This window comes from Rhynchophorus ferrugineus, unplaced genomic scaffold (genome assembly GCF_030347505.1).
Source record: "Rhynchophorus ferrugineus isolate W39M unplaced genomic scaffold, kcgeb_rfMv2 rfM2, whole genome shotgun sequence".
NCBI lineage: Eukaryota > Metazoa > Arthropoda > Insecta > Coleoptera > Curculionidae > Rhynchophorus > Rhynchophorus ferrugineus.
The window spans coordinates 32,821,157-32,834,750 of NW_027472581.1; the positions used below are offsets into that span (position 1 = coordinate 32,821,157).

The 13,594-nt window shown below is 32.1% G+C and overlaps 1 protein-coding gene across 3 annotated transcripts in view; it reads left to right on the forward strand.

The window, feature by feature from the left end:
• Window positions 1–13,594, forward strand: part of LOC143190637 (disks large 1 tumor suppressor protein) — a 308,341-nt gene that overhangs the window by 71,972 nt on the left and 222,775 nt on the right. Inside the window, exon 1 of one of the 3 annotated variants that reach the window (XM_076395117.1) lies at window positions 2,430–2,571. The exons of the other annotated variants lie outside the window; for them this stretch is intronic. Within the exon in view, the coding sequence (XP_076251232.1) occupies window positions 2,487–2,571 (85 nt within the window). The 5' untranslated portion in view covers window positions 2,430–2,486. Of the gene's footprint in view, window positions 1–2,429; window positions 2,572–13,594 lie in introns of those variants that run through there. 3 annotated transcript variants of the gene reach the window in all.

The window sequence follows — 13,594 nt, forward strand, 5'->3', positions numbered from 1 at the left end:
ACATTTCATATATCTAACGGAGCTGACATCAAGCTGCTGATTCGTCACCCGCTTTCTATGAGGACGCTTTTTTTTCGGTGAATCGAATATTATTATATTTTTAATTTTTTGAGATATTTTAGTGACTGTGTACAATTAACAGTTCAATTGAATAAAAAAACCTACAATGTGTTTAACTACCTTTTTTGGCAAAAGTTTAGTTTTTTTTGTTCAACATAATTCCCTTTAAGGGTGATCCACTGTTTATAGCGACCCTCTAACTTTGGATACCATTTTTGTAGTACGATTTTTTCCCTCAAAATAGGCCCTAGTTTCGGCGATTACCTCTTCATTCGACGAAAATTTATTCCCAGCGAGCATTCTTTTGCGATCTGGGAACAGGAAATAGTCGGTGGGGGCCAGATCTGGAGGATACGGTGGATGAGGAAGCAATTCTAAGCCTATTTTATGGAGTTTTGCCATCGTTTTCACTGACTTGTGCATTGTCTTGGTGAAGCAGCACTTTCTTTTTCTTCAAATGAGGCCGTTTTTCGCCAATTTCGTCCTTTAAGCGGTTCAATAACACTACGTAATAGTCGCTGTTGATAGTCCTTCCTTTTTCAAGGTAGCCAATGAAAATTATTCCATGCGCATCTCAAAATACAGGCGCCATAACCTTGCCAGCCGACTGTTACGTTTTCCCACGCTTTGGAGCGGGTTCATCGTGTGCAGTCCACTCGGATGGCTGTCGATGGACTTTGGAGTGAAATGATGAAGCCATGTTTTATCCATTGTCACATATTGATGCAAAAACTCTGGTTTGCTATGCTTGATAATCTTCAAACACTGCTCCGAATCATCAAATTGTCGCTGTTTTTGGTCGAAAGTGAGCTCGCACGGCACCCACTTTACACAGAGCTTGCTCATACCCAAATATTCATGAATGATATGACTTACACGTTCAGTTGATATCTTTAGAGTGTCTGCTATTTTATTCAAATTCAATTTACAGTCAGTCAAAATCATTTTGGGGATTTTTTAAATGTTTTCGGCGGTAACAACCTCTTTAGGGCGTCCACTGCGTTCACCGTCTTCGGTGTTCATTTCTTTTTTCCCTTTAAAAAGTAATATTTTATCAACACGCGAAATTCCTTTTTAACCATTTTTTTCACAATAACTAAAGTTGCTTCACTCAAGGTGCTATAATTCACAAACTAATCATCCGACAGCTGTCAAATTTATACATGCATGTTTTGAGGGTTAGGGCTAACGAAACAACATATGGATTTAATTCTAGTAGCGCCATCTATGTGTCAGGCCTGGGACTTTTCAATTCACCTGTTATTTATTACAGCTACAACACGTTAAGATATTTTCAATGAAAAGCGCAAAAAATTAATATTTAACAATAAAAATACTTACCTCTGTACCGTATTTTCTAGCAAAGGGGCTCTCCATTATCTCTTTCTTATACGAAGTTACTGATTAGAGAACCAATCTGTTCTGTCTAGCATCGGTATTTTCAGAGTAATAATACGCAGCGATATGAAATTTATCAAAACATGCATAACGTTAAAGCAACGGTTGCTGTTTATATGTAGTTATTATAACTAATATTTTAAAGAACTTTGGAGACGTTTGTCAACCAGACGACTTTTGTAGGCTGATTCGGTTACGTATTCATTACAGCATAATATCTCTTTAGGAAATAGGAAAATATTATCTGATTCTAAAATTAATTTACAAATTGCGATAGGCAATACATTAAACATCTTGACGTGTATTCACTGTTATTTTGAATAGATTGTATACTGTATTATTAAGCGTAGGTTTGCGAAACTCTAAACTCTATATTTAGAAATTAAATTTTGTTAATATCTTAAAACAACGCGGAAATATCGCTATATTATGTTGTATCCATGTTGCGTTAATGTTTTTATTTGAGGTTGATAGTAAGATTAGTAAGAGAAAAATTCCTTTATATATGTTTTATTGTTAATAATTTATAATCAAGAACTAAGAGATTAACTGCTGGTTAAGTTTCGGCAGCACTGGCTTTGGATTTTCCAAATGCTTATTTCATAAACTTCCCTTAATATTACGTTGAATTTTAATATTATTTTAGTTGCAATCTCATATTAATCAAGTTGAAATACTTCTTACCGAGAAACAGCCTTCTTTCAAAGTTCAAAAGCAAAAGAATTCTCTGATCTTTCAAGAATATTATTTTTTCCATCTCGAGACAGTATTTATTTCTTGGGACTATAGCCGTCCGAGCTTTGTATGTCCTGCCGTGTCGCATCCCCTTCCCGCCCCGGCTCGGATATCACCGTGCGGCAACGCCGCTATCCATGCCGGTCTTCGGTCGTTTCCGCCTCCGGTCGGTCCCCGTCGTGGCAACAGACGGCAGGCCGGTTCTGTTCCCGGATTCATCCGGAGTCACGGCGCGGCCGGCCGTCATTCTGGATTGATCGGGTGGGCTCGTCGCTCGCCGTCCTCGTCGCGACATGTACCACGAGTGTCCAGCCCCGAGGGGCCTGCAGCGTAACAGTAGTCCTTGCATGATGCGAAACCGGCTGTATCGCGTCACAGGTCAGCAGTGATTTTCCATATTTTGGTTGTTTGTCGCAGGCGATGTTCGGTGTGGTTGGTGGTGTGTTTTTAAAAAGTTAGATGATGTACAAGGGGAGAGAGTGTTGTTAGATAATTATGTAGAGGATGGTAATTCAGTTGAAGCTGTGTATTGTTCACCGAAACATGAAATACTAAAATCATGAAGTAAATGAGAATGTTGGTGGGGATGATGGAAAACTTAATTTGTCTGGTCTTCCGTTTTTTTTTTAAATTTTATATATAACTAGTTTCTTGATAATAATTTAATGATAATAACACAATTAGATAATTTATTTTTTACAACTAAATAAATGCATTTACTATCATTAAATGGACTATTGAGTTTTTAAAACTTAGGTCTATAAAGTAAATAATTAATATAATTGGTATACGGTTCAAAGAATAAAATGTCATACGGTCACATTATCTCAGAATAAACACTTTAATATTTATCAGTACTTTAAAATGTTTAGAATTTTACTGTTTCTAATTCATAATTTCTTTTAGTTGTCTCATGTGTTCCATCTGTGCAAATTATGTAGTTAGTTTCATTTTAATTGCTGCTTATTTTCATTACTTAATTTATGTACTCATATAGTCTTTACCTTTAATTCGTATACATTTTAATTAATTCATATTCTTACCTTAAATATATGCAAAATAATACTAAATAATAAATAATAATGCAAAAGCAATAAACACACCAGGCTGATTAAAGAAATTAAATTTTTACCTAAATTTGAAAAAATGCGTCGTTCTTTGCTTATTTATTCCACTCTTCGATCTCGCCTTTGTAGATAGTTTATCTTTAATTTGCCTTCTATGGCTCTCGTTTATCTAATTCTTTCTACTTTGTCTTATGACCCACCTGGGAACTAACAACTCACCAACAAATGCGATATTAACATTCTATGAAGCTATTTTATAAATGTTAATATTTTATGAAGTGTTCTTAACTCTTGATGTCCAAATTAACGTATGTATCATCTGCAATACTCGGTTAGTGATTTTTTAAGAACTGCATTTACTGATGAAAGCTCTAATGAATCAGAAGTTTATTAACCACTAAAATTTACAAAATTTTTTTAATAACATTTAAAATCGTCTCCAGTACAATGATATACTATGTCTCCAGGACCATATTAATATAACTTCATAAGCAAGAACAATTTCTCTCAGCTGTTTTCTGTTTACCAGACATCAAATTCAATCAAAAGCTAATTTTATATTTTCGAAAATCTCCTCTAAACAAAGAGAACAGACGATTGCCGTTATTCCTGAATTCTGTTAATGACTTGGTTGAAATTTTCGCATATGTCGGGTTTTTCTTTCACAGAATACCTTCTTAAATAACTTCCTATAAGTGCATCAATTTGTTCTCTCTACATATTATGTAAAATATAACTTTACGTGATCATACTATTGTTAATAGTTTTTTTATTCAGACCAACAATACGGGAATAACTGAAAGTAACACACTACTTATAATTAACTAACTTCGTTTAATAATGTTTTAACACACCCCCTTTCTGTTTTAATATCGTTTTAAATATACATTTTAGGGATTTGTCTTCCAATCCTAAACTGCCCGTCGGTATTTTGCGGTACAACACTGCCAGACTTTGATTTTGATTTACGTACAACAAGAAGAAGGAATACTCTACCGTTTAGGAGGTGGAGCTGGTAGTGTATCGGCCAGGCCTAATGAAAATAGAACTTAAAATATATGTTTATATATTCTGTGTCACCGATCTGACGGCAATCCGTGATTGTTCGATTTGGGCTTATTTCGGTTTATTGGAATTTAATTATTTGTAGCTCACACTAAACAGAAAATGTAGGCTTTTCCTTCATATAATGTTTAACCTTATCAAATTTCACGCCTGTAGGTCTCACCGTTTTTCCTAGAAAAGGGATGCAAACTTGTTAATAAATCGATTAATCGCTCAAAGTACTGAACTAATGGTTGATATTAGGTAATAATGATAATTCGCTTGTTTTTGGAATGAGTGTCAGGTAAGATTCAACAGTATTGGTGCAGGTGTGAGGAATAGTGAAAGGAAATATTTTTATTTTTATTTAATTTGATAACTCATGTTTATTCCTTCTTACTATTATTACTTAAACTTGTTAATCTTCCATATTTAATTATTCTTGAATTAGAAACTTTTCAATTACATTGCTTGGTACACCATCATTTGCTGAAAATCTATTGCATAGCGATAAGTAACACTTAATGAACCTACTGAAAAATGTATTCTGTAGATGTAAACATCTATTATAAGTTAATGTAAACTTAAAGTCTCTATTCAGTCAGAGTATTAGTTCTGTCTTTATTGTAATGAATGTTTTGCTTTGTGCACAATATTTCACAATATTAATATTAAGTTGACAAATATTGTGTTAGTGTTGTATTGATGTTAATTAACAAAAATTATACTATGTATATATATATATATATATATATATATATATATATATATAATTTATTAAAAATATGTTTCTTATATATAACTACTAAACAGTTACAATAATTATGTGGAACCTCTCTTCGTTAGTTTAGAGCTCAATCTTTTTACATTGAGCTTTGACAATATTTTATAATGTCTACTTAAGTTGGTTTAAAAATTTGTAAGATTCTTGGCGAACCTACCTGATATTTTCGAGAATTATGGAGTAGTGAAGAGTAGCTGAAATTCTCTGCATGTATAGTGGTAAAAAATTGGCGCTATATATGGAGGGGGTGTATTGGCCCAGAGCCAAGAGAAAAATTACCTTTGAAACTATCGTTCAAATAAATTCAGAGACAGAACAGTATCGTTTCTCATAAGAGCCATATATCATTACGATCAAAAATAGTAAGATTTAAATTCCAGCGTGGTATATTTATGTTACATTATTTTTTGTTTTTAATATATTGGTAGGGCTTTAATTGCTATTAGTATCTTTGATTTTGAAATGATTAAATTACTAATTAATATAATATGCAGAACAAAAAATACCTTTTCCAACTCTTAACATGAATTAAAATTCCATGAAGAGAGGTTTTGAGGTCTCAAGCACTTGTAGTAAATAAAATAGCCAATCAAAGATAATGCTCGATACAGTAAAAGTGCTTTTGATTAGAATAATGTTATTGATTGTTTAAAACCGCAAACAATCCATTAGCCGATGAACAAAAGATTGTTGTTGACCACACTAACTTATTATTTGTTACTTCAAATACATCTCCTTTCGATTGTGATTGTATGGATTCTATGCATTTATACATACGTATATTAATTCTTTAAGTAAATATATTCTGGATAAAAGATGAGATCGGGGAAATATATCTGAAATTCAAGGTGATATTAACTGTTTACTTCGATTATCATAGTGCTCGTTATGAATTGCTTTCACTAAACTAAGCTGCCAACAAATAATATTACTAATAGTATCGTGGTATTCGCCCGATTTAGTTTTATTGGACTAAACACAAAAGCCGCTTGAAGTGTTTAAATATTAGCCGTTATATACATTCGTTTAGGGTAAGATTTATATAATAATGCGCTAATAGTCTAAAATAAGGGATGGCATGGTTGAAACTATATCTTAATAGAGATATATCAATCAATATGTATTAAGACACGATGACGTATTATCTGGGCTATGTCCAGAAAACCAGTAAGCATATTTTCAGTTCTTCTCATACTCGTTTTTATCAAGATTGTAATCCTATGTATTTGATCGATAGTGAATTTTTCTATGGGGATTTCATACTAACCAATTTTTAAATAATATTTTATTATTTAATGTTCATTGATAGGGCTTTTTATTGATATTTACATCACATTAGATTTTTATTTGATCATATTGACATTCAATACTGAAATGTAATATATTGACACTAAAAAAATGTAATAATGTTCCATTCGATATATATTGCTTCTGAATATATTTTTCGTAAGCTTATATATTTATATCCTTCAATAATATTGTAATTTTATGATATAAAGGAGTTTTCTGAGGTAATAAGGAATTTTGTCTCCATTTTAAACTTTTTGTACTGACTCCTTAATAATAAAAGTTCTTGCCTTTCCATTCTTTTTTATGTTACTCATTTTAAGTTTATTTTTTCTACTCTTTTCTTATTATAATACCATCTGTTATATTTTCATTATAATTATCGTTCTTATTTAAATTTATCATAATTTAATAATATTTAATTGAATAATTGCTTTCCATTTAAAAAAAAAATATAACATATTTTTAGATACCATAGTAATTATAAATATTGTATTACTATGCTTTATTTGTATTTGGTATTTGGTATGTTTGGTATTAGTTAGTACTAATTGTATTGTATTGTAATGTATATATATATATATATAAATATATATATATATATATATATATATATATATATAATTATATTTATATATATATTTATATATATATATATATATATATATATATATATATATATATATATAATATATTTATATTTATATATATGTATTTATATTTATATATATAATTATATATATATATATATATATATATATATATATATATAATTGTATTGTATGAGAGAGAGAGAGAGAGAGAGGGAGAGAGAGAGGGAGAGAGAGAGAGGGAGAGAGAGAGAGGGAGAGAGAGAGAGGGAGAGAGAGAGAGAGAGAGAGAGAGAGAGAGAGTGAGAGAGTGAGAGTGAAGTGAAGAAGATACCATTAATGCAACAAACATTCTGTCAATGGCTACTTGGTGACTTCGATAGAGTGATTTCTCGATTTTATGTTAATATAAATTAAAAGTAAATTGATAGTTAATATAAAATTAAAAATAAAAATAAAAATAAAATTGACACACGAGTACATTTTTAGGGGTTAATTTTAAGGGATTTGAACTTCTTATTTTCGTATAACTAATTTACATATTTTCCGACAATAAAAGCAGCCACTTTCTCGATTGTCGGTGAATAAAACCTTCTCGCGTGCTCACCGGCGGTTGTTTTGTCAGATCTGATGATATTCTGACAGTCACAGCATTTTGAACATTTTGACTGCTTGTAGTGCTTTGTCCATAGTAGTTTCAAAAAAATAGTTGACATTCCCTAAAAGTTATTCTGAGCTATCGCTGTAAATTAATTTATTTTATTTTGCCGATTTTGCAGTATTGAACTGGATTTAAAACTGCGATTTTTCCAAAATAAATGTAGTTTTACAGACAAAAGTAGGTTTGATCCACCAAGCAATAAACGAAATCTCTCACGAACAGAATTGCTAGGTTTCCTCTGTTCCCGATTATCCGTTTCCTGTAGATTTAAGGTCGGCGAAGGCGGCGGCCGATGTGGTGTGGCTTTGATCAAACGAACCCCGTAAAACATTTGCACAATTATCGGGCCCTTTTCGTCAGTCCTCGATATTTTCTACGTTGATAATTCTGCTTTATGCTCCACTAAAACGTGTCCCTTTTCCATCCGATTTAATTAGTCTGAATCGTAAATTTTGGGCGCAAATACGGCTCCCAACGAAAATATAGTTACAGTTAATAATCGACGGAATTAATTAGGCCGAAACGAACGTCTACGCCTCGACTTTTGGGCCAATTGAAATATGCTTTTGTTATTGTTTTAGAGTATAAGGTTATTTTATCCGAGACACAAGTGTACCTTACATCCTAGGTGATTACAATATCAACAACAGGGTCTAAATTTCACGAAAGGCCACAGTAGAAGGCCGTAAGTGTGGAATTAAAAATTTAAGTCATCACGTATTGGGACATATAAGCACGTATAAGGACGTATTGACATTTATATTCTTGAATAAAGTATTGAAAAAAAAACAGTCTTTATAGAAGTAAAAATACTAGTAAATTTATAATGTGAGAATCTATGATCACATTCGACAATCGATAGATGGCAAAATATTTAAAATTCAGATTGACTTGCGCTTAGCCTCACAAGAATATGCATTTTTACAATACAAAAATATAGAAACACCGAACGATTTGCTCTTTCATAGCAAATACATTTTTCATCTAACAGTAGCGGTTTCATCAAAAATAACAGGTCAATTCAAAAGTCGCAGGCCTATCATAGTAAAACACTTTTTTTTTGCAAAATTAGTTTTTTATTCAACATAATTCCCTTCAAGGGTGATGCAGTGCTTATAACGACCCTCCTACTTTTCGAAACTATTTCTGTAGTACGATTTGTCCTTTGCTTCAAAATGGATGAGGAAGCAATTCGAAGCCCAATTCATGGATTTTTGCCATCGTTTCCATTGACTTGTGACACGATGCATTGTTTTGGTGAAGCGGTACTTTCTTTTTCTTTTCGGCGACTTCGTCCTTCGGTCAAACGGTCTAATAACGCTATGTAATAGTCGCTGTTGATGGTCCTTCCTTTTTCAAGGTAGTCAATGAAAATTAGTCCATGCGCATCCCAAAATACAGACGCCATAACCTTGCCAGTCGACTGTTCGCCCGACGTTTTCCCACGCGTTGGAGGGGGTTCATCGTGTACAGTCCACTCGGATGAACGTCGATTGGACTTCGGAGTGAAATAATGGAGCCATGTTTCATCCATTGCCACATATTGACGCAAAAACTCGGGTTTATTACGCTTGGTCATCTTCAAACACTGCTCCGAATCATCAACTCGTCGTTGTTTTTGGTCAAAGGTGAGCTCTCGCGGCACCCACTTTACACAGAGCTTTCTCATACCTAAATATTCGTGAATGGTGTGGTAATAATACTCTTTCAGTTGATATCTTCAGAGTGTCTGCTATATCATTCAATTTAAATTTACGGTCATTAAAAATCATTTTGTGATTTTATAATAATATATAATATTAATTTTAATGTTTTCGTTGGTAACAACCTCTTTTGGGGGTCCACTGTGTACGGTCTTCAGTGCTCATTTCACCACGTCTAAACATAGCATACCAATACTTGATGGATGATTTTTCTGGCACAGTGTCCGGAAACTCGGCATCAAGCCTAGTTTTCGCTTCAACTGTATTTTTCCCCTTCAGAAAGCATTATTTTATCAACGCGCGAAATTCAAAACAAAAGTTACTTCACTCAAAATGTTATAATTCACAAACAATGATCCGACAGCTGTCAAATTTATACAAGCATCTTTTTAGGGTTAGGTTAACTAAAACACATTTGGATTTAATTCTCGTAGCGCCATCTATGTGCCAGGCCGGGGACTTTTCAATTGATATGTTTTATAATATAAAAATGCGTACCTGTATTGCCTTCACAAGGTATTGACTCTTAGGCGGTTATACTCAATATACCATTCCTGTGGTACTTCATATTGCATAACAGTAAAATATTTTATACAGATATCCACAAGAAGATTTGTAAGTCAGGATAGTGAGTTAATTTGATTAGTTAATACTCAACGGTGTACTAATTGTCGCATCTTGATCGAGATATTACTTCATTAATACAATTTTGAAGAGGAACATGTAGAACTCTTCTTAAGTAGCGTGTTTGAAGTTATGAACAGATGTTAGACTATAACAATGGTCAAGTCCCGGAGCTATACAAAGAGATTGGCAAAACTTATTTATCCCTTTTTCATACGTAGCATCATACGCCTTAGAGAAGCGATAGCTTCTGGTTATGGCTGAATCGGTTTTTCCTGAATTATTTGCTCTTGCACTAGCTGGATACCTTTGACATTTATAATTTGCAATCGGTCTATTGTCGCCGAATAGAGAGCTATCAACAGATAAAATCAATAGCTTTGATTATTGCGTTCTTTATCTTCTTTCCTCATAAGTTCTTCTTTGGGACGAATGCACTTTAAATTAAAGAAGCTTCACTAAAATACGGGTATCGAGTACAACAACAACAAATTGAATATTTATTCATCAATGTAAAGTAGCTCTGGAGGAGGTTAAAGTTCTCTTTCGTTCTAAAATATAAATACTCGTTCTTACGTAAATCATATTCCTTCAGTGTTTTGTATCTTAAATATTTTATGCTTTCAACACTATTCAGAGAAAACGAGAGAAGGGGGAAAACATGTTTTCAACTTATTCTAGTCTAGAGAAATTTCAAATACCTCAAATAAGTTGGTTGGGTATCCATGGGAATTAAAGAGTTGATCATTTAATAAAAAATACTATTTCTGATGATCACTGTTCATCATATTCTAATGAATGAATTTTGAATGAATGGTGAAATTTTAATATAATGTGTATTATTTATTATACTTTGCTCGAAATAATGTACTGAATGATAAAACATGTTGATGGTTTGATTGAGTTGTTTAAGATTTGATTAAGGTTGATATCGATTTTATATTATTGATAATTATTTTCTTTCTTCTTTGTGTTTTAAGGTCTTAAAAATATAATATGTCCTTGTTGTCACGATTGTATCCTTCTTACTAATTTGAGAGAAAAAAGAAAAATCTTAATATAGAGAGTTGCTGCTATCGCGTACAAATTAAAAAAGTTGAACAATTTTTTTTGGCCAAATTACGGATCTTCGAAGAAACGTCAAAATTTTGGAAGTTTCTGATTTTTTTTTAATAGTAAATATCCAAATTTTGAAAAATTGAAGAATGCGCAGTATTAGGAAGTTTCTGATTTTTTTTAAATAGTAAATATCCAAATTTTGAAGATACGAAAAGATTAACTATTTAAAATTTCTGGGCTAGAACATCATTCGATATCTCTATTGATTTATGGTATCTTAATTACATCACATTATTATTTATCATTTATCAAACTAGTAGAGAAATTAAAAGCACTGATTATAAATATCTTTTTGTTTTTTATGAAGTATTAGGACTACAAGTTCGTTTTGTTTTTAATTAAAAATGTGTTGTAAAATAATGGAATTTTTTGCTCAAGATGTCCATCATACTTATAATTTTTACCATATTTCAAACCGTAGAATTTCAAATAGAATAAGAAAATAAGGTTGTGGTTTTAACACGGAATGCTATGTACTGTGTGTACTGTGTATTGAATAATGTCCATTCGGAGTATTTTAATAAAACTTTTAGCGCAATTTACTCATTTTTCGAATTTCGAAAACATTTTTACTTCCGAAAATAATATTTTGTCTATATCTAGACTGTATATATTCTAATTCATTATATTCATTACACATAATGTTATTAAATATAAGACATACTTTATTAAAGAGGCACCATCCATATTTTCTCCAGATAAGTAATAATTGTGTTAATAGCACCGTCATCAAAAAGTGTCAAAAACGCAACCCCTCCGCTCTTATCTCACCCTCTGCTCTATATCTTTCACTGTCTTTTACCCTCCTTCCTCTGTCTACATGTTTTGAATAGAAAACGGTGCACATTTACCATTTTCCACTTTTGGTCCTGTCAGATGGAGACACGCATATCCGTTTGTGTATCGCATAATTTAGAGGAAGCTTGATACAGTTTGATTAGCCTAGGACGTGAACGAAATGATTAATTCTTTTTTGAAAATTGTATAGTTTTTAAGGTATTAAACAGACAAAATAGACGGAAAATATTCTGTCGTTTGTATGTTCAGATTATATGCATTCTTTTGTTTACATAATGTTTATTATATATTTTTTACTGAAATATTAAGTGCTTTATTTCCAATGTGGCCCCTAAATTAATAGGATTTGATCGTATTGAAATTGTATGTTATATTCTGGGTATCCCAATGAATGTGAGTTAGAACATAATCTACCGATCATCGAGTGTGAAAATCTTGCGATTAAACTTACTACATAAAGGGCAGTCTCCAAGGTTACGAAAACTGACTTTAATAGAGAAAGTACCGGGTTATGACTTAATATCTGGAGTAATGTTTAAAAATCTACTAAGGAAGGCAGTTATAAAACTTATCAACTTGAATTTAATGAATGGAAAATTGAATTAATATTTGGAAACTGCTGTGTTGAAAGTGTTTGAAAAAAATCTTATTAAAAAGGTTAAAACCTATAATAAATTGAAAAAATAATATTCAATACCTGAACATCAGTTTGATTGTGGAAAATCATTCAACAATTAACCAAGTATGTTGAATCATAGGTATTATTGAAAAAGACTATCGCTTCTTCTAGCGAGAAGAAATTTTGTTCAGATGTATTCTTGGACGTAGTCTAAGCTTTCGATAAAGCCTGGTATACGGGACTCACGTATACACTCTACTCAGAATAAAAGTCAATGAGAATAAATCAGTGCATAACGAATTTACCTAAAACCAAACAGTTCAAATACCAATAAATATTAATAACACTATTATTCCATACAGTAACTATGCTAAGTGCTTTGGGATGATAAATGGAGCAAAACCTTGTTGGAAGTAGCATCATATCAAAAAGAATAGAGAAAAACTCGAATTAAAATACAAAAAAATGTATTGGCTATTTGCAAGAAAATCTAAATTATCTGCAGAGAATAAATTACTGCTATACAGGCAAATATTAAAACCTATATGGACCTTCTGGAACTCAGTTATGGGGATGTTCTGTGAGAAATACATAATACAAGCATTTCAGAATAATGATTTGAAAAATATTGTGGATGCACCCAGGTACTACAAGTACAATTGCTTACACCGTTTTCTGTGGAGTCGAACTGTCATAGAGGAAATTAAAAGATAGGAATTAAGACACGAGGAAAAACTTCAATGTCATGTTAACACCTTTTTTATTATTTAATTATTACATTGTTACTAGCCGTTTCCGACTAATCTACAATTTGTCTTTATGATAACTTAAATCTAGGTATTAACTTGGATCAGTCTATCTCAGTCTCTGGTGAAATAATGTTTATACATGTCACTGATATATTTTTTATTATATGCATGTCACTACACAACACTACACAAGACCAGATGGTTGAGTGTGGTTGGTGGTATCCAAAAGTTGCAATACTACACCATTGTCATGAGAATGGTGTCTTTCCTCATGTTTCCTTGCAATTTTCTTGATTTCTTGACTGACTGTGGGTATCTGAAGGTCTCAATGTATGTAGTTAGTCCTGTAATAATTG